Source organism: Narcine bancroftii, chromosome 1 (assembly GCF_036971445.1).
Source record: "Narcine bancroftii isolate sNarBan1 chromosome 1, sNarBan1.hap1, whole genome shotgun sequence".
NCBI classification, from domain to species: Eukaryota; Metazoa; Chordata; class Chondrichthyes; order Torpediniformes; family Narcinidae; genus Narcine; species Narcine bancroftii.
The window spans coordinates 151,995,945-152,018,008 of NC_091469.1; the positions used below are offsets into that span (position 1 = coordinate 151,995,945).

Below are 22,064 nucleotides of genomic sequence, written 5' to 3' on the forward strand. Positions count from 1 at the left end.
TAATGGCTGTTAGAGTGCTTCAAAATACATCACACAACTATCTCATGTTGCAGATACTTCACACTCACCACATTTGAAACAGAATCAAGGACCAGTTGACTTTCTGCTGCTCTCCAAGCTAGGAATGTCGGCCAGGAAACAAGGAAAATTATTCCCTTATCTTTAGTGCCAGAAGATCCTAAAAGCCCATCTAAATTAAACCACACACCATTCTGACCCAACGATCAGTGCACCACCAAGTGATAGGAACTGACGGTGTTGCGTGTTCTCACATCACTATAATATTGGTATGCCAAACTATGAATTCTCAGGAGGGGAAAAAAAATGATCCCATGGTTCTCAAGACTCCCTATCACAGAGATTCCCTTGCCACTGGTCTTGGTTGATACAAGCTCTGTCAACCTCCTGTACAGTTGAGAGTAAACTTGATATATCCTAGCCATTTTACCACCTGGGATCTCCTACAATAATTTGGAACAGAAGCAAATAATAATGTACCACTCTTTGGCTTGCCTTCGCGGACGAAGATTTATGGAGGGGTAAATGTCCATGTCAGCTGCAGGCTCGTTTGTGGCTGACAAGTCCGATGCGGGACAGGCAGACACGGTTGCAGTGGTTGCAGGGGAAAATTTGTTGGTTGGGTTTTTCCTCCTTTGTCTTTTGTCAGTGAGGTGGGCTCTGCGGTCTTCTTCAAAGGAGGTTGCTGCCCGCCGAACTGTGAGGCGCCAAGATGCACGGTTTGAGGCGATATCAGCCCACTGGCGGTGGTCAATGTGGCAGGCACCAAGAGATTTCTTTAGGCAGTCCTTGTACCTCTTCTTTGGTGCACCTCTGTCACGGTGGCCAGTGGAGAGCTCGCCATATAACACGATCTTGGGAAGGCGATGGTCCTCCATTCTGGAGACGTGACCCACCCAGCGCAGCTGGATCTTCAACAGCGTGGAATCGATGCTGTCGGCCTCTGCCATCTCAAGTACTTCGATGTTAGGGATGAAGTCGCTCCAATGAATGTTGAGGATGGAGCGGAGACAACGCTGGTGGAAGCGTTCTAGGAGCCGTAGGTAATGCCGGTAGAGGACCCATGATTCGGAGACGAACAGGAGTGTGGGTATGACAACGGCTCTGTATACGCTTATCTTTGTGAGGTTTTTCAGTTGGTTGTTTTTCCAGACTATTTTGTGTAGTCTTCCAAAGGCACTATTTGCCTTGGCGAGTCTGTTGTCTATCTCGTTGTCGATCCTTGCATCTGATGAAATGGTGCAGCTGAGATAGGTAAACTGGTTTACCGTTTTGTGTTCCCGATAGAGATGTGGGGGGGCTGGTAGTCATGGTGGGGAGCTGGCTGATGGAGGATCTCAGTTTTCTTCAGGCTGACTTCCAGGCCAAACATTTTGGCAGTTCCGCAAAACAGGACGTCAAGCGCTGAACAGCTGGCTCTGAATGGGCAACTAAAACGGCATCGTCTGCAAAGAGTAGTTTACGGACAAGTTGCTCTTGTGTCTTGGTGTGAGCTTGCAGGCGCCTCAGATTGAAGAGACTGCCATCCGTGCGGTACCGGATGTAAACAGCGTCTTCACTGTTGAGGTCTTTCATGGCTTAGTTCAACATCATGCTGAAGAAGATTGAAAAGAGGGTTGGTGCGAGAACGCAGCCTTGCTTCACGCCATTGTTAATGGAGAAGGGTTCAGAGAGCTCATTGCTGTATCTGACCCGACCTTGTTGGTTTTCGTGCAGTTGGATAACCATGTTGAGGAACTTTGGGGGGCATCCGAGGCGCTCTAGTATTTGCCAAAACCCTTTCCTGCTCATGGTGTCGAAGGATTTGGTGAGGTCAACAAAGGTGATGTAGAGTCCTTTGTTTTGTTCTCTGCACTTTTCTTGGAGCTGTCTGAGGGCAAAGACCATGTCAGTAGTTCCTCTGTTTGCGCGAAAACCACTGTGATTCTGGGAGAACATTCTCGGCGACACTAGGTATTATTCTATTTAGGAGAATCCTAGCGAAGATTTTGCCTGCAATGGAGAGCAGCGTGAGCAGTCTGATTTCTCGCCTTTGTTTTTGTACAGGGTGATGATGATGGCATCACGAAGGTCCTGAGGCAGTTTTCCTTGGTCCCAGCAAAGCTTGAAAAACTCATGCAGTTTGGCATACAGAGTTTTGCCGCCAGCCTTCCAGACCTCTGGGGGGATTCCATCCATACCTGCTGCTTTGCCACTTTTCAGTTGTTCAATTGCCTTATATGTCTCATCCCGGGTGAAGACCTCATCCAGCTCTAGCCTTAGGGGCTGTTGAGGGAGCTGGAGCAGGGCGGAATCTTGGACTGAGCGGTTGGCACTGAAAAGAGATTGGAAGTGTTCTGACCATCGGTTGAGGATGGAGATCTTGTCGCTGAGGAGGACTTTGCCGTCTGAGCTGCGCAGCGGGCTTTGGACTTGGGGTGAGGAGCCGTACACAACCTTTACAGCCTCGTAAAAACCACTGAAGTCGCCAATGTCCGCACTGAGCTGGGTTCGTTTGGTGAGGCTAGTCCACCACTCATTTTGGATCTCCCGGAGTTTGTGCTGAAGATGGCTGCATGCGCGACGGAAGGCTTGTTTCTTCTCTGGCCAGGACGGCTTTGCAGTACCTCTTCAGTGGATTGCAGTCTGGAAGTCTTCAGCTGATCCCAGAGGGTTTCAGGGGACGAGTCCGTGAGGCGGATTGCATCCTCGAGCTTTGCTTTGAGGTTTGCCTGGAAGTTTCCTCTCACTTCGTCTGACTGCAGGTTTCCAACATTGTACCTCTTTCTGGGGGCTTTACTGTTCCTGGGCTTTGGCTTGAAGTGAAGGATGAGCTTGCAGCGAACCAGCCGGTGGTCAGTGTGGCATTCCGCGCTGGGCATGACCCTGGTGTGGAGCACATATCGTTTGTCTCTTTCTCGCACCTGGACGTAGTCCAGGAGGTGCCAGTGTTTGGATCGGGGATGCATCCAGGTTATCTTCAGGCTGTCCCTCTGCTGAAAAAGGGTGTTTGTAATGACAAGCCGTTGTTCTGCGCAGAGCTCCAACAGGATGCGCCCATTGTCGTTGCACTTGCCGACACCATGCTTGCCCAGGATTCCTGGCCAGGTTTCTTAGTCTTTGCCGACGCGAGCGTTGAAGTCGCCAAGGATGACAACCTTGTCGGCTGTAGGGGTGCGTTGAATGAAGTTGCGCAGGTCAGTGTAGAACTTGTCCTTTTCTGCTGGTTCCGCCTGGAGGGTTGGAGCATAGACACTGATGAGGATGATGCGACGCTTGTTTTGAAGGGGGAGTCGCATAGACATGATCCGGTCCGAGTGGCTCGTTGGGAGGTTTTCGAGTTTGGAGGCAATGGAGTTCTTGACCATGAAGCCTACACCAGATAGACGTCGTTCATCCATAGGCTTGCCAGAGCAGTAGAGTGTGTAGCCTGCGCCGCGTTCTTGGAGGCTGCCTACATCTGCAAGGCGGACTTCATTGAGAGCGGGTATGTCGATGTCAAGTCTGAGGACTTCATGTGCGATGAGGGCAGACCGACGTTCAGGTCTGTCGGCCTTGTCTAGCATGTTTCTGATGTTCCAGCATGCTAGCTTGAGTTTGTGAGCATCTTTTGAGGGGGAGGACGTGAAGGGGGAGGACCCTAACCCTAATGTACCACTATCCTCTATGAAATGGCATAGAGCCTTCTTGGAGGCATCAGCCTTCAGTTCAATGGAGTATACTATCCCTCTATCACTTCCTGTGCACACAGCACATTCCATAACACCCTGTTTGATACCTGCACGTATTTTGCAATCCAAGAAATACCCATGTGACCCATCTTGTGCTGCAACCCAATTTCAAAGTGCCCATTCATTAATCAAAATTTTGTAGAATCATTGAAACAGAAAATACCTTGTCAGCTCGATGTCTTGTTACATTCGTCATGCTGACCTTCAGTTGCGATGAAACCTTCTGCAGTACATCAAACCAACTGAGAGTGAAGCAACCAAAAGACAGTATAAGTTTGGGAATTTTACTTTTCTGAAAATTGTATTTTGGGATGACTTAACATTTTATGGATACATAATAAAAAAACAACTTATTGGGCAAAACTTCCAAACCAGTTTGCTTTAGTTGCTCAATCTTTTCATGCTTTCTGATCAATTCCTGGTGTACCTGCCAGTATTTCGCTTTCTTTTCACTTGGAGGGGAGTCAGATCAGCAGACCAGTTTGCTGATCTGACCCTGTTGAGACTCCCCAATTGCCTTTAAGGTCAGCATCTCACTGTGCAGATGGAAGTGAGAATCTATAACAACGGGAGATCCTTGCTGTTCAGTGCTCTAGCGCTGCAAGATTTTTCAGCTAACTGGGCTGCTGTGGCCAGAAGCCCTGAGGCAAGTCAGAACTCAGTCCTGTGGCTCTCAGTGGAAGTCTGGTGAGTGCAAAGGGTACAAGGTGAATTTTTTGAGTCATTTTTGCTGAAAACATCTCCCAACAAGACAGAGGTGTTTTAGGCAAACAATTAAAACAGAATCAGGCCCTAACACTTTTTCAGGACTTTGTTTCTTCTCAGTTGGTTGATGTAGACATTCTGAAGTTCCTGTGCATCTTTCGCAGGGGGGGGGGGGGGGTGGACATTCTGAAGTTCCTGTGCAACTTTATGGGGGGGGGGGGGGGGGGTTACCTATGAGACTGCAAAAAGGACACAAACTCATGTGCTGGAGAAACTCAGCAGGTCATGCAGCCTTTGATTCCTGACAAAGGCCCAAAACATTTTAGACATACATTCAATATGGTAGTAACAGGCCCTCTGGCCCACAAGCCCATGCCACTCAATTACACCCAATTAACCTAAACCCCACCCCAGACATTTTGATGGGTGGTAGGAAACCAGAGCATCCAGAGGAAGCCCATGCAGACACAGGGAGAACTTAAGAGAGTCCTTGCAGACAATGCCAGACTCAAACCCAGATTGCTGGCACTGTAACAGTGTGGTGCTAAATGCTATGCCTACTGTACTGCCCAACCATCGCTTGGTTATCCTTAACTTCATGTGGCTGCTGCGTAACCTGCCAAGTTTCACCAGCACATTTCTATATTGCACTTAACCCCAGTATCTGCAGATTTTTTTTAATTTAACACCAAAAAGGACATGGTCAAGAAATGCTGCAAAGAGTTATGTCATTCGCCTGTGGAAAGAAGGAAATCAACTCATGAGCCAGCCACTCAGCTGGATGTTGAGCACATTCGCCAATGCTTCCCAAAGGGATAGGCATTGTGACCATGATGATTTGAGTGGAGACAGATGTCAGAAATCAAAACTGCGCACTGCAATCCGACACGATATTGCATCACAAAACAAGCCTAACAAGTGACATAATGCTTCACCCAGATGTGTCCTGCTCAGGTTCTGCTTGGACCATGTTCCTGAGGCTGGCGTCAGCCAATGCCTGCGTGAAGTGGGTGTATGGCGCCATGAAGCAGTAGTGGTAAAGACCCGGCCTTAGACTGGATGACCCCAGGCGCTGCACCTTCCCTTGCGACTTGCTGGGGTTGGAGGAGTAGCCATCATATTGTGATGCAAGGTTCGTCCCAAACAGAGTCTTCAAAAGCTGAATAAATGCAAGAAAGAAGCAAAAGAAACATTCAGGGACACTCAGCAACTTAATGCAATGGCTAAGTTCATTTTAAGTGTGTGCGTGAGAAAGGAAAGGAATTTTTAAAACTTCAGGACCACCCACCTTTGCATTCAATGAAGTACCATCTCAAATTTAATCGTGATCACAATGTAGGAAACACAACTGTCAACTTTACTTCTACAAACTGAAGGATCATTATTAATGACAGGATCATTTGTTTCTTAGCGATGCTGTTCGGCAATAAATGCTGGCCAGTTCTCTGGAATAATTATCATGCTAATCTTCAGAACATCATCATTAAGTGTAGTATTTATTGCAGAAATAATGAAAAATTTCCAAAAGGAGAGAGATACAAGAAGAATCTTTTATATGCCAATTACATGGAATAAACTATTCATGATTTACAAGACCATGCTGGTCTTGTTGGAGAGGAAAGGCTAGGCAAAGGCTGATGTGAGGCATGGATCTCAAACTTTCAGAGAGGAATAAATATTTGAACCACAGGAACACCCAAAGGACTAAAAACGCAATGGGAATACTCCTTCATTCCCACCTCTTGGAAAAACACCTGCATCTTGATGCGAGAAGAACTCAATCAGAAAACATTCAACAAGGAATGTCAATCAGGGCAGAACAATTAAGTGGTTAGCTCAATGAGGTTTCAGAATCTGGCATTGTCAGTAAGGAGTTTCTGCGCCCTCCCTGAATCTGCATGGGCTTCCTCTGGGTGCTCCAGTTTCCTCCCACCTTCCAAAGACGTACAGGGTAATTAGGTTAATTGGTCACATGGCTGTCTTTGGGTGGTGGGGACTCGTGAATTGTTACCACGCTACATCTCTAGGTTAAAATTTTAAATGCACAGAATTGTTGTCAACTGCAGCACAAGTGTGCACCTTGTTCAAAACAAGTTGGAACTTCAAAGACTCTTTACCTGCTGAACACAGACGGTAGCTGCCATGGGTTCCCTGCTGAAACAGGACTTCAGATAGCCAAGGATTTCTTCCACACACTGCAAAGGATTTTGTAGATGCAATGTCAAGTATTTTACTAGTTTCAGTAGCTGAAGATTGTGTGAATGTTAAAAATAAAAATCTGTTAAAACTGAACTTCGTGTTGCTTCCAAAGCTCACACTCCAAGACTGCATATGAATTTGTTTCCAAGGATGGGAAAATCCAGAACCCGGGGCCATGGTTTGAGGATAATAGGCAAACCATTTAGGACCGAGATGAGGAGGAATTTCTTGACCCAGGGGTGGTGAATCTGTGGAATTCATTGCCGCAGAGGGCAGTAGAGGCAGGTTCATTAAATCTATTTAAGAGGGAATTAGATCTATTTCTTCAGTCTAAGGGTATTAAAGGTTATGGAGAGAAGGCGGGGACGGGGTACTGAACTTTAAGATCAGCCATGATCTCGTTGAATGGCAGAGCAGGCTCGAAGGGTCGAATGACCTACTCCTGCTCCTATCTTCTATGTTTCTATGTTTGTCCAAGTAAAACGACAGGGAGCACCTTCTTCAACATGTGAAGAAGTCAGTTAGTTCAATCAATTTCATACCTTTGCTGATGGTCCACAAGGAGTTCCTTCCCTTGAAGTCTCTCTGTACCCTCCTAGATTCACCTCAACTATCCACCATTCAACATTTTAACACTCTTGAGATGAAGAAGTTCCCCATGATCCGTTTGTTCATAATCATTTGCAATTTGGGGCTCTTAGTATCAGACAACACCGCTGGCAGAGCAGTTAGAGCAACACTATTGCAGTGCCAGTGGCCCAGGTTGGAATCCGGCACTATCTACAGTAAAACTTCTGTTATCTGGAATGCAAGTAACTGGCAGCCTCAAGCAACTGGCAAAAGAAAAATCGCTGAAAATAAATAGATTAAAAGAATGTTTAAAATTAGTTAGTTTGGTAATCAGTTATTATGAGATCAGAAACCTTAGCAAATTTCTACAGATGTGTGGTGGAAAATGTGCTGACCGGCTGCATCATGGTCTAGTACAGGGACACCAATACCCGAGTATAAAGCCCCCCAGAAGGTAGTGGATACAGCAAAACCCTCCCCGCCATTGAGAACATCCACAGGGAACACTGCCGTCAGAGCGCAGCAACAATCATCAAGGATTCACACTACCCAGCACACACTTTGTTCTCGCTGCTGCCATCAGGAAAGAGGACTTGGTGCCACAAGACTCGCCCCACCAGGTTCAGGAACAGCTACCACTCTGGCATCAAACTCCTCAACTACAAACTTAATCAAGGACTCATTTAAGGACTCTTATCTTTTTACATAAAATGTAATTGATTATTTTTATTCTCTCTGTATTGCATAGTTTGTTTACATTTTGTTATCTGTTAACAGTTCTTTATTTGTTTACATGTATACATTGTGTACAATTTTTTTTGCACCTACTAATAAATGGTAATTCTGCCGCGCCCACATAAAAAGAATCTCAGGCTTGTGCATGGTGCTATGTATATATTCTGACAATAAATCTGAATCACACAACTCATAATCTCAATCAACTGGAAAATTCACATATCCAGCATCTACCAATCCCCACAGGTGCCTGATACCAGGACTTTTACTGTAGAAAGAGTTTGCATGTACTGTGTTTGGATGGGTTTCCTCCGATATTAAAAATACATGGGGTTGGTAGGTTGATTGATCACATGGGCGTAATTGGGTGGTTTGGGGTTGTAGGCTACAAAGGCCTGTTTCTGTGCTCAAAAAATATATAAATGAAATTTAAATAATTTTAAATTATTCCAAACCTTTGTTCTAAATGAAAAAGTTCCAAATTATGATAGCTTTACTAACAGTTGTAATCTCTCATTTCTGGTCTTGTAAATCCTTCTGACACATTCTCAATGTTTCTTGAGGGAAATGTTCAAGATGAAGTTCAGAGTCAGGCAAAGTATCTGCATGTGTGGTTAATTAATGGTTCAACTTCCCCATGAAGCGACAATTTACCTTCCCTATGTCTGGTAGTGTTGCAATCTCTAGAAGCTGGGACAGAACATCCAAAGCTGCCCGCAGGAAGCTGCCAAACTTCTCATTATTATTCTGAAGGTCCAGAGTAACCTGAAATAGGAGAAAGGACATTTTAATAAACGTGCCTTCTTCACTCTGAATTTTTAAAAATATTTTATTTGTTTTTTTATCAAAAATTTTACATCTTTTCTCAAAAACAGTCCCTGCCTCCCATACATACAGATCCATTCATCGTCAGAGCTTACATATATTTTAAGGACAGTTGGGGAAACTATGTTTTTATATAATAGTTACTTTTATACCCTTTTTTTCCTTTTTATTACTATATTTGGGGCCCCTATGTGGTCCAGGTATGGCTGCCAGGCTTTTACAAAAGTTTCATATCTATTCTATAAGTTGTATGTGATTTTCTTTTCCTCTATAGGTGTACAGCTGTTAATTTCCGCACTCCATCAGGCTGTGAGTGGAGGGGAGTTGGACTTCAAAGTGATCATGATACATTTTATTTGCGACAGGCAGTGCTATTTTTATAAATGAGATTTGATAATTTGGTCAATTTGTCATTTATTTCCATGAAATTACCTAATAAGATATAGTTCCGGGTCACCTGTGAAGACCACTCCTGTTAACCTGGTTGATTTTTCTGCAGTTTCTTGCCAAAATGGCCTCACTTTCACTCACGACCACTTGGGATTTAGAAAAATTCCTGTCTCAGTCCCACATCTGAATCTCATTTCTGAAATTTCAGCTTTTGATCTGTGTAACTTTGTGAGGCAAGATATAATTGGTGTAAAAATTATACTCTACCAGTCCATATCTTGCATTTATAATTAGCGCCATGCTGTCCTTGCACCAATCTGACCAGCTTCTTTCGGAAATCACCACACCCAAGTCCAACTCCCATCTTTCCCTTGACCTCTGCAACCCTGGTTTTGCACTTTTGCTCTGGAGAGCATAGTATATTTTTGTTATAAATTTGGATGTATTCCCAGCCAAACCGCTCGTTCAGTTTCACTAATTTCAGGTGGTGTCAATGTGGGTCCCCATCTTTCTCTCAAGAATGATCTAAGCTGGAGAAAACAGAAGGTCCCATTGGCCACTCCGTATTTGTGTTTTAATTGTTCAAAGGACGAGTTCCTTCCTTACAACAGTCCTTAATGTATCTTATTCCTTTGAAGTACCATGAATTTAATATTCTATTGTCCTTGTTCATAGGCAATAGCACATTTATACACAATGGTGCTTTTATTCATACCCCTACTTTTTTTTTCTCTTATACAGTCATTAATTTCTTACCATGTTCTAATCATATGTATTAGAATGGGTTTATCCATCCTTTTCTTAAGCGATTTGACACTCCATTTATAGATAAAGTCCTTTGCTTCCCCCTCCACCATTTGAATCCAAAACTGGGGGTTGTCTTCAGAAATATAGCTTGTGCAGCTAGGTAATATTTTTTGAAATCTGAAAGTCAAGTCCTCCCAGCCCGTAGTCCCATGTCAGTTTTTCTAATGCAATTCTTGGTATCTTATTATTTCATAGGAACTGTCTAAGATGGTATTGCAGTCTTGACATTACTTTCATTTTGATGCAATTAACCCCACTAAAGTAATTGATAGGCCTCTCCATTTCTGTAGATCTCTATCTTCCCAAGAGGAGGAAGATACTGTAGTCTGCACAGATTTTGCAAGTTATTGTCAGTTGCTATTTCAAGATATTTTATTCCCTCCATCTTCCATTTAAATTTACTTCCTTTTTGGCATCTTTCATATTCAAAATTTGTTAATGACATTGTCTCACTTTTATCCATATTCATTTTGTAGCCTGATATTCCTCCATATTTTTCCAAAGATTTAGACATCATCAGCGAATAGACAGATTTTGTGTTCTTCTTACCCGACCTTAAAGCCCTTTATATCCGGATCCCTTATCACCTCCACCAGCGGTTCAAACGCTAATATAAAAAGCACTGGGGACATGGAGCATCCATATCTACTCAATCTACTCAAGGGGAACACCACTAATATCTGATTATTTGTTATTATTTTAGGTTGTAGTTTATGGTACAAAGTAGTTATTCAATTTATAAATGCTCTGCCTATACCAAATTTTTCCAGTGTTTTAACTAAACAAGGGCCATTCCAAATTGTTGAACGCTTTTTTTCGTGTCTAGGGAGACTGTAATACTTGAATTTCATTCAGATTTGGCCATGCTTATAATATAAAATAATCGTTCTGGACTATTTGAGGAATGGCTTCCTTTAACAAATCCTGCTTAGTCCATTTGTTTTAGTTTTGGCAAGTACTGTCCTAACGTATTAGCCAATGCTTTTGCAAGCATCTTATAATCAGCATTTAACAGGGATATTGGTCTGTATGATTAAGTTTTTGTGGGTCTGTTTCCAGGACATCCATTAAAAGGACATTAATAATTATTTGAATTGACTGTAAACTCAGGTGGAAATCCATCATCTCCCAGTGATTTATTTGCCTGTAGGTTGCCCAAGGCCTTTTTGATTTTTTTCCTTTGTCAAGTGTGACAGAGTATTTCGAGGTGGCTTGGGAGGAAATGCTAGAGCAGCTTGCACACACCCATTTTAAAACACAAAATTTTTGCAGGACTTTTGCAGAGTGCTTTTTGCAGAAAGCAACAAAGTAGCAACAATCAGCAGCTTGCATGTGATTTTTGCAGACAGGGACAGAGAAGTTTTGCTCTCAGAAAGGGAGGGTGTGAAAGAGAGAGAGAGGAGATAGAAATCAGTTCCAGTACGACAAAGCTGGCAAACTTTTGGAAGACCGTCTGGCCAAAGGAGAAGGCTGGCTGTCTGAAAGGTGACCTGAAAGAAAGAGGATCATCTGGAAAATCTTGAAGGGGGTAAGTTTTGTCAGCAAGGCTGATTGGAAAGGAATTAGTTGCAGATGTCCTGGAAAAGGAATCTCTCTCTGAAAACCAGCAAGAACCCTCCTGAGTGGTAACCATTTGCCTGTTAAGCACCAAAGACTGGTGAACTTTGTTATTGCTAACTTCTGTGCACAGTAAAGGAATTGCCTGCAACCAGTGAGATTGGACTGTAGTCCAAAGAACTTTTCTAATCTTAAATACACATTGAACACACCTGCGCTTAGTATTAGAGGGGGGATTAAGAGGTGAGGTAGGTTAAGTAATAAGTTCTGTTTTCTTGTTCAATTATAATTAAAAACTACTTTTGTTTAAGTAACCCTGTGTTGTGGTGCATATCTATTACTGCTGGTTTTTGGGGTCCTCTGGACTCCGTTACACAAGGGAGTATCTAATTCTATCCTCTCTCTCTTCCAGCCTTGGAAGTTTGACATTCATAAAAAATTATTTCATTTCATTTTCATCTCCTAGAAGTTCTGATTTATACAGTTTTGTGCAATATTGTCTGAAAGTGTTGTTAATTTCTTTTTGCTTCTATAGTGCCCTGTTTCTGTTTTTATAGCATTCTTGATAATTCCTGTTTTAATCTGCCAAGCTAAAACATTATGTGCCTGTTCATTATGTACCTGTTCACCCAACTCATTTTTTAAATATAGCTTTTTCTGTCTTATGCTTGTATTATATTCTCTTATCTTTTTACTCTCCAGTAAGCTGAATTCTTCTTGTAGTCCTGTTCTTTGATTTTTTTTTCCTAATTCATTAATATCTGTTTACTTCTGCCATGTTCCCTCTTAAGAATCTTTGTATAGGATATAATTTGTTCCCTTAAATATGCTATAAGCATGTCCCATATCAGAAAACTATAATTAGAAGGCATGTCTCTCTATAAATTCGCAAAAGTCTGTTCTTTTAAGAAATGTAGTACTGAGACTCCATCTGTATACATTCTCTTGCTTTTCCATTGTTGCAATAGTTAATATTAATAGGGAATGGTCTTCACTGTGAATCTTGCAACATTTTAAATCAGCAAGCTATTGATCCAGTGGCATAAGAGAATGCTTTCCCTTTTCGTTTAATGAAAAATATTTTGTGGAGGGAGGAACAGGTCCATCACTTTAAGGATACCTGACTTTCTCCTCTGATGTAAAACACTTAAAACATATTGAAATCCCTCATCCCTTGGTGAATATCCTGATAAATCTTTGCCTACTATTTTCAACGTTTTCACCTCATTCGAAAAGTTTTTTGACGAGAACCATCTCTGCTACACGGTATATTCCGGACGGCACAGTTAGCGCAGCTTGCAAAGATTGGGACCACGCTGCAAGGAGTTTGTACATTCTCCCGACGTCTTTGTGGGTTTCCTCTGGGTGTTCAGGGTTTCCTCCCACCCTTCAAAACAAATGTACTGGGGGCTGCAGGTCAATTGGCTGTGATTGGGCAGCATGGGCTGGTGAGCCAAAAATAAATTTATGTCTACATTTTAAATAAAATAAAATTTAAATCTAAGTCAACAGCTGCCCCCTTTAATTTTGTTCTTGATATCCGAGACTCAGTTTACACAACATAATACTTACACACAGACATAGTGAGACCTACTCCTTCTGAGACTGTTGCTCAGGGGTCACCAGAATGGCAAGATCAGAATGGGATTAGGGAGCACGATTGGATTTGTGAAGTGCCCACTTTGTGCTGGTACCTTGTAGTTTGCGTAAGTAGCCTTCAGAACATCATGCAGCTTCAGATATGGAGGCAAGTGGTAGAAACTGCCCAGTGAGGTGGACTTGCTGGCTGGTGCTGTCCCAACAGCATCTGCTGGCCTGGCTGCTGCAACAGAACATATGAATCACAAGAAGATATCAATCATAGTGGAAGAAGGATTAGAGGACAGAATTGAAATAATCGATCAGTCGGAAGATTTTTTTCCCCCAAAAGCACATCAAGTTGCTGAGTTTGAAAACGAATTTTAAAATCCATGGAGGGAAATGGGCTGGCTGACATTGGCCAAAAATTCCGCTTCCAGTTTCAAAGTGAAATGTCAAATCCCCATTTCCTTCCACTGATTCTGTCCAACCTGCTGAGTTCCTCCAGCAGTTTTTTTTCACTTCAGATTCCAGTATCAGCATTCCCCCTTGTGTCTCCAGTCCATGAGGGGAAGTGGAGATGATCAGAAAGACAGACAAAGTGAAATGCATCACGAAGTTGGTTGACAGCTGGAACACTGCATTGAAGAGATTACATCAATGCCACGTGGGAGTGTTTTCGTGAAAAAGAAAGCAGACAGAATATTTACAGAGTGAACTATAAGCCATGGTCCTGATATGCTGTGCATTCAATTACAAAACTAAGCTAAGCATTTAAATAGCATGAAATCAAGTACTTCCAATGCCTTAAATACTTCATGTCCATCTAGTGAGACAAGAACTGTTATGGAAGCAAACAAACATCACTGTGGAGGAAGGTTTGGACAAAAGTAAACCGCCGAGCTGTAGTCGATGGTGGTGATTCACACAAGCCTCCCTGGACTCTTCCCTTGTGCCACTAAATCTTTATTTGTCAAACCTCGTCAATCTCTGATTCTATCCAGTACTGCCTGTGGTTGCGAATTCATCATTCTCTGCACTCAGTGCTTAGAAATTCCTGCAAACTACTCGAGTTAATATAATAATGATCATTGTAATTCATCCAAGTTCATGTCATCCTATAAAATCCTGTACATCCTATACCACAGTCACGGTTAGTACAATGCGATTAAAGCACCAGTGACCTGGGTTTGAATCTGGCGCTGTCTGTGAGGAGTTTGTATGTTCTCCCCATGTATGCATGGGCTTCCTCTGGGGGCTTCAGTTTTTTTCCCCCAACATTCTAAAACCATATGGGGTTAGGAAATTAATTGGTCACTTGGGTATATTAGGGTGATGCAGGGTTATGGACTGGAAAGGCCTGTAACCATGCTATCTCAAAATTAAAGTAAAAATAACTCAACATGCATAAGTAAAAAACCCATTGGACAGGATCATGTACTCATTCCAATGCTGCCAACCACCAGACCCTAAATCAGAACTAAAATCAAAACATGGTAGATGTTGAAAATCTGAAAAATAAAAGCAGAAAATTCTACAAGTATTTAATAAGTTGGGTCCCAGTTTTCCAAGACTGGTTTCAGACCCAACCACCTACTGCACTTTACTACTGTAAAGATCTACCCATGGATGCAGTCCAGAGTATATATGAAGGTTAAAAATAGCATGAGTCCAAAGGGTTAAGTCAGACAGCATCCACAGAAGAGCAGAACACATCAGGCCAATGACCTTTCATCACTGGTCCATGTGAAACATTTACACTTTCTCTCTCCTCAGCTGTTCCCTAAACTTCTAAAAACTTGCAGTATTTTGTTTTAAGTGGAACATGAAAATCTGCAGTGATTGTAGTAAAAACACAAAAATGCTGGAGGAACCCAGCAGGTCTCACAGTGTCCATCAGAGGTAAAGATATGTAACCGATGTTGTGGGCTTGAGCCCTTCTTCAAGATCTAACAACTTCAAGGTACTTTAACTTCAGATTTCTGCAACTTTCAGATTGCAGCAGTGCTGGCCCTTCGGTCCACAATGTGCCAAATCAACATTCTAAACTAGTGGTTCTCATCCTTTTTCTTTCCACTCACATACCCCTTTAAGTATTCCTTATGCTATAGATGCTCTGTGATTAGTAAGGGATTACTTACGGTGGTATGTGGATAGAAAGAAAAACTTTGAAAATCACTGTTTTAATTGTTGAGGAGATGGCAGCACAATTTGGGTGGGCTTTCCGAAATTCGGAACACACTGTCCCCAAAGGTTGTCTTTTTAAATTTCTTTATTGGTTTTTACAAGTACAGTACAATGAAGAAAAGAGAACAAAACTGAAAATATGATATCACATATGTATATATGTGTGCGTGTAATATTAAAACTTTAAACAGTATAAACTTGGTCCCCCCTCCACCGCAATAGGTGAAAATTTTAAAAAAAGTATTATATAAAAAACCCCACCTGATTGAAAAAAGAAAACTAACAAAAACCAGCTGAGCAGCTTATCCTGAGGGTTACATATATTTTGATTCATAATGTAAATCAAAGGTAAGACTATATCTCATCTGGAAAAGAATACATCTCACACCTTAGAAAGATTTGAAAATAAGACATAAAAAGGTCACCATGTATCTTCAAATTTCACTGATGAATCAAATTCATGATATCTAATTTTTTTCTAAGCTTAGACATGATATGAGAAAACCACTGAAGGTACAGAGTCTTTCCATTTGAATAGAATGACTCTTCTAGTCAACAATCTCGAGGAAGGCCACAACCTGTTTAACAGGAACAGAAAACTCCCTATGCCTGGGTCAATAACCTTGAAAAGCATAGCTATTGGATTGGGTCATAGCTCCTTCAGGAGTATAGTTGAAAAGATATTAAAAATTTCTTTCCAATAGTTTTCTAAGGATGAACAAGACCAAAGCATGTGTGTCAATGTAGCAATTTCAGATTTGCATCTGCCATAAATAGAGTTAATATTTTAAAAAATACTAGCCATTTTATCTTTGGACATGTGAATATGATGCACCACTTTGAATTGGATTAATGAATGTCAGGTAACCGTACAAGATGTATTTACTAGTTTAAGAATCTTGTCCCGCAGATCCTCCGATAAGGGTCTTGCAAGTTCCAGTCCCCAGCCTTTTTTATCTTATCATGAAGTACTGGACTTAATTTTGATAATCATATAAAATTCCAATTAATCCTTTCTGAGAAGGATTCAATTAAAAAAATATTATCAACTGAATCTGGTGGATACAAGAATGGAAAATCTAGTACTATGGTATTTAAGAAATTTCCAATCTGTAAATATCTAAATAAAAATGAATATTTAGTATGTCATATTTACTTGCAAGCTGTTCAAAAGACATTAAACAACCTTCCTTAAATAAATTTGCAAAAGAAACAATATCTTTGATTTTCCATATAGAGAAAGTTTGATCAATTATTGATGGTCAAAAAAAGTGATTATGAGAGATAGCATTAGATTAAAAAGAAGTTTTTTAAATTTAAAAATTTCCTAAACCGGAACTAAATTCACAATATATGTTTGAGTATTGGATGAGATATATTCCTATTGATCTTGGAAATGGAAGAGAGGCTCCCAATAAAGAGGCTATTGAATACTGCTGTATCGAATTCAATTCTAAATCTGTTCATAATGGACGATCCAATTTATCAGAATAAAAAATCCAAGAAGTTAGATAGCAAATATTAGCAGCCCAATAATAAAATTTATGAACTCAGCCATTATCCAACAGGAAGGAGTTAATATAACTAGCTGATTTATTTGGAAGTGTCTGAATGGCGAAGGACTTGTAAGTATTTAAGCAACAGTTAAAATCGTCACCCATAATCAGCACGTATTCATGTAAGGAATTAAAAACCTTTTGAAAAAAAATTCAGGACGTCGATATTAGGAGCATATATATTAACCATTACTACTGACTTATTTCCCAATGAACTAGTAACTAAAATGTACAAAAGGAATCAATAAAAATCAAGACACTTCTAATGCCAGCTTGAGAAATGAAGTGAAATTGTAAACTTTCCCAAAATTTTTTAAAACTATATTCATATATTATCTCCTGAGCAAAGATAATATTAGTCTGAAACCTTCTTGCATTTAATAGGATGGTTAAGGCCATTCAAATTCCAAAAAATAAAATTACATACATCTATAGCCATAATATTAAGGTTAATAAAATTAAAAAGGAAAGCTCATCATGCATGTACAAGTACATTCCAAAGAGGGCGATAGAGCACAGCAGGAACCATTACAAAGGAACAAGTGATAAATTCCATAACCACTCAAAACTAATCAGGAAAAAAAAAGCTTATACTAACCCCACCCCCCAAAGCCCAGAAACTACCCATTAGGAGGGCACCAAGCTAAAGCTACTTATCCCTGAACTCCTATCTCCAGCTGGGAGCGCTCCAAACAAGAAATACAAAGCTATGTCCGTCCCAACACATTATAGACAAAACAAACCAAGTTCTGTGTAGCAAGCCATCAAACAAAAAGATTAACTGTCTAGAAAAAAAATGATCGCCATTTAAAAAAACCCAGTACAATATTAATAAGAAAAATAGCCAAAGTTTACATCTGTAAAGATAAACTACAAGTGAATGTGTACATCTTCAGCCATAACATCTCATAACCAGGAAACAGTTCATGGAGATTGCTATGGAATGGATGTCCCATCTTTCAGATCCTTCCAAGCATGATCTGGCGTAATAAACCATTCAGGGGGACTATTCTTAGGGAAAATCTTCAGCCATGCAGGGAATTGATAAGAGGGGAAAAATTGTTTTTGATAAGAGTTCAGACATGAATTCTTTAAATTTCATTCTATCTGCCAAGATTTTAGGACAGTGACTTTCCAAATACCAAAAGAGACATGGCCTGTAAAAAATTTAATCAAGTCAGAAGCTTAAATGTCAGTTCAAAACTATGTAAATTCTGTCGCTGGTTTCTGCTAATCTCAGTCGATAGCTTTTTATGCTTTTAATTTTTCAATTTTGCAGTCTCTTGAAAATGTTCTTTAAAGGCATCAACTTTTTCCCAAAATGTCAATATGTTCCGACTGATCTTGATAGCCTGTTGAAAGTTTGTCATATTCTTTTTCTAAGTCGGCAAAACGCCCTTGAAATTTTGTAAATTTATGATCCAGTGCCTCATAACGCAAATTCAATTATCAATTTGCGCTTCCAATCTTTGTGAAAATTTCTTGAACAGATCGTACAGCTTCTGTTTTAAACCTTTTCCATTTTCTCGCTTGTATTGATTCAAGAACAGTCCTTCTACTTCTTAACTATGCCATTTAGGGGGAATTTTTTTAAAAATTCCCAGTTAAAACAGCTTTTACAGATTACAATACCAGTTAGGTAGAGGGGAAAAAGGTTAGATGTTCAAAAGCAACAACAAAAACTTATTGCTCCAATGGCCACCTATTGGAGTCTCCTGTAACATAACATAACATATATAACATAACAATTACAGCACGGAAACAGGCCATTAGGCCCTTCTAGTCCACACCGAACCAAACACCCCTTTCTAGTCCCACCTCCCTGCACAATGCCCATAACCCTCCATCTTCTTCTCATCCATATACCTGTCCAACCTTTTCTTAAATAATACAATTGACTCCGCCGCCACTATTTCTCCCGGAAGATCATTCCACACGGCTACCACTCTCTGAGTAAAGAAGTTCCCCCTCATGTTACCTCTAAACCTCTGCCCCTTAATTCTTAACTCATGTCCTCTTGTTTTAATCTTTCCTCTTCTTAACGGAAATAGTCTATCCACATCCATTCTGTCTATCCCTTTCATAATCTTAAATACTTCTATCAAATCCCCTCTCAACCTTCTCTCTTTCTTTTTGGCTTGGCTTCGCGGACGAAGATTTATGGAGGGGGTAAAACGTCCACGTCAGCTGCAGGCTCGTTTGTGGCTGACAAGTCCGATGCGGGACAGGCAGACACGATTGCAGCGGTTGCAAGGGAAAATTGGTTGGTTGGGGTTGGGTGTTGGGTTTTTCCTCCTTTGCCTTTTGTCAGTGAGGTGGGCTCTGCGGTCTTCTTCAAAGGAGGTTGCTGCCCGCCAAACTGTGAGGCGCCAAGATGCACGGTTTGAGGCGTTATCAGCCCACTGGCGGTGGTCAATGTGGCAGGCACCAAGAGATTTCTTTAGGCAGTCCTTGTACCTTTTCTTTGGTGCACCTCTGTCACGGTGGCCAGTGGAGAGCTCGCCATATAACACGATCTTGGGAAGGCGATGGTCCTCCATTCTGGAGACGTGACCCATCCAGCGCAGCTGGATCTTCAGCAGCGTGGACTCGATGCTGTCGACCTCTGCCATCTCGAGTACTTCGACGTTAGGGGTGTAAGCGCTCCAATAGATGTTGAGGATGGAGCGGAGACAACGCTGGTGGAAGCGTTCTAGGAGCCGTAGGTGGTGCTGGTAGAGGACCCATGATTCGGAGCCGAACAGGAGTGTGGGTATGACAACGGCTCTGTATACGCTTATCTTTGTGAGGTTTTTCAGTTGGTTGTTTTTCCAGACTCTTTTGTGTAGTCTTCCAAAGGCGCTATTTGCCTTGGCGAGTCTGTTGTCTATCTCATTGTCGATCCTTGCATCTGATGAAATGGTGCAGCCGAGATAGGTAAACTGGTTGACCGTTTTGAGTTTTGTGTGCCCGATGGAGATGTGGGGGGGCTGGTAGTCATGGTGGGGAGCTGGCTGATGGAGGACCTCAGTTTTCTTCAAGCTGACTTCCAGGCCAAACATTTTGGCAGTTTCCGCAAAGCAGGACGTCAAGTGCTGAAGAGCTGGCTCTGAATGGGCAACTAAAGCGGCATCATCTGCAAAGAGTAGTTCACGGACAAGTTTCTCTTGTGTCTTGGTGTGAGCTTGCAGGCGCCTCAGATTGAAGAGACTGCCATCCGTGCGGTACCGGATGTAAACAGCGCCTTCATTGTTGGGGTCTTTCATGGCTTGGTTCAGCATCATGCTGAAGAAGATTGAAAAGAGGGTTGGTGCGAGAACACAGCCTTGCTTCACGCCATTGTTAATGGAGAAGGGTTCAGAGAGCTCATTGCTGTATCTGACCCGACCTTGTTGGTTTTCGTGCAGTTGGATAATCATGTTGAGGAACTTTGGGGGACATCCGATGCGCTCTAGTATTTGCCAAAGCCCTTTCCTGCTCACGGTGTCGAAGGCTTTGGTGAGGTCAACAAAGGTGATGTAGAGTCCTTTGTTTTGTTCTCTGCACTTTTCTTGGAGCTGTCTGAGGGCAAAGACCATGTCAGTGGTTCCTCTGTTTGCGCGAAAGCCGCACTGTGATTCTGGGAGAATATTCTCGGCGACACTAGGTATTATTCTATTTAGTAGAATCCTAGCGAAGATTTTGCCTGCAATGGAGAGCAACGTGATTCCCCTGTAGTTTGAGCAGTCTGATTTCTCGCCTTTGTTTTTGTACAGGGTGATGATGGTGGCATCACGAAGATCCTGAGGCAGTTTACCTTGGTCCCAACAAAGCTTGAAAAACTCATGCAGTTTGGCATGCAGAGTTTTGCCACCAGCCTTCCAGACTTCTGGGGGGATTCCATCCATACCTGCTGCTTTGCCACTTTTCAGTTGTTCGATGGCCTTATATGTCTCATCCAGGGTGGGAACCTCATCCAGCTCTAGCCTTAGGGGCTGTTGAGGGAGCTGGAGCAGGGCGGAATCTTGGACTGAGCGGTTGGCACTGAAAAGAGATTGGAAGTGTTCTGACCATCGGTTGAGGATGGAGATCTTGTCGCTGAGGAGGACTTTGCCGTCTGAGCTGCGCAGCGGGCTTTGGACTTGGGGTGAGGGGCCGTACACAGACTTTAGAGCCTCGTAGAAACCCCTGAAGTCGCCAATGTCCGCGCTGAGCTGTGTTCGTTTGGCGAGGCTAGTCCACCACTCATTTTGGATCTCCCGGAGTTTGCGCTGAAGATGGCTGCATGCGCGACGGAAGGCTTGTTTCTTCTCTGGACAGGACGGCTTTGTAAGGTGAGCCTGGTGGGCAGCTCGCTTCTTGCCAGCAGCTCCTGGATTTCCTGGCTGTTTTCGTCAAACCAGTCCTTGTTTTTCCTGGAGGAGAAGCCCAGCACCTCTTCAGTGGATTGCAGTATGGTAGACTTCAACTGATCCCAGAGGGTTTCAGGGGACGGGTCCGTGAGGCGGGTTGCAACGTCGAGCTTTGCTTTGAGGTTTGCCTGGAAGTTTCCTCTCGCTTCGTCTGACTGTAGTTTTCCAACATTGAACCTCTTTCTGGGGGCTTTATTGTTCCTGGGCTTTGGCTTGAAGTGAAGGTTGAGCTTGCAGCGAACCAGCCGGTGGTCAGTGTGGCATTCCGCGCTAGGCATGACCCTGGTGTGGAGCACATCTTGTTTGTCACGTTCTCGCACCAGGATGTAGTCCAGGAGGTGCCAGTGTTTGGATCGGTGATGCATCCAGGTGGTCTTAAAGCTGTCCCTCTGCTGAAAAAGGGTGTTTGTAATGACAAGTCGCTGTTCTGCGCAGAGCTCCAACAGGAGGCGCCCATTGTCGTTGCACTTGCCGACGCCATGCTTGCCCAGGATTCCTGGCCAGGTTTCTGAGTCTTTGCCGACACGAGCGTTGAAGTCGCCCAGGATGACAACCTTGTCGGCTGTAGGGGTACGTTGGATGAGGTTGCGCAGGTCGGTGTAGAACTTGTTCTTTTCTGCTGGTTCCGCCTGGAGGGTTGGAGCATAGACACTGATGAGGGTGATGCGACGCTTGTTTTGAAGTGGGAGTCGCATGGACATGATTCGGTCCAAGAGGCCTGTCGGAAGGTTTTCGAGTTTGGAGGCAATGAAGCTCTTGACCATGAAGCCTACACCAGATAGGCGTCGTTCATCCGAAGGCTTGCCAGACCAGTAGAGTGTGTAGCCCGCGCCGCGTTCTTGGAGGCTGCCTACATC

At 42.6% G+C, this 22,064-nt stretch overlaps 1 protein-coding gene across 3 annotated transcripts in view; it reads right to left on the reverse strand.

Moving 5' to 3' along the window:
* htt (huntingtin) overlaps window positions 1–22,064 on the reverse strand; it is a 306,184-nt gene that overhangs the window by 122,008 nt on the left and 162,112 nt on the right. For 2 of the 3 annotated variants that reach the window (XM_069941874.1, XM_069941888.1), the window contains exons 27-31: window positions 13,211–13,338; window positions 8,592–8,702; window positions 6,551–6,628; window positions 5,369–5,592; window positions 3,892–3,970 (exon numbers count right to left, since the gene is read on the reverse strand). In XM_069941874.1, the coding sequence (XP_069797975.1) occupies window positions 3,892–3,970; window positions 5,369–5,592; window positions 6,551–6,628; window positions 8,592–8,702; window positions 13,211–13,338 (620 nt within the window). The remainder of the gene's footprint in view (window positions 1–3,891; window positions 3,971–5,368; window positions 5,593–6,550; window positions 6,629–8,591; window positions 8,703–13,210; window positions 13,339–22,064) is intronic. The other variant, XM_069941879.1, reaches the window with a different exon arrangement.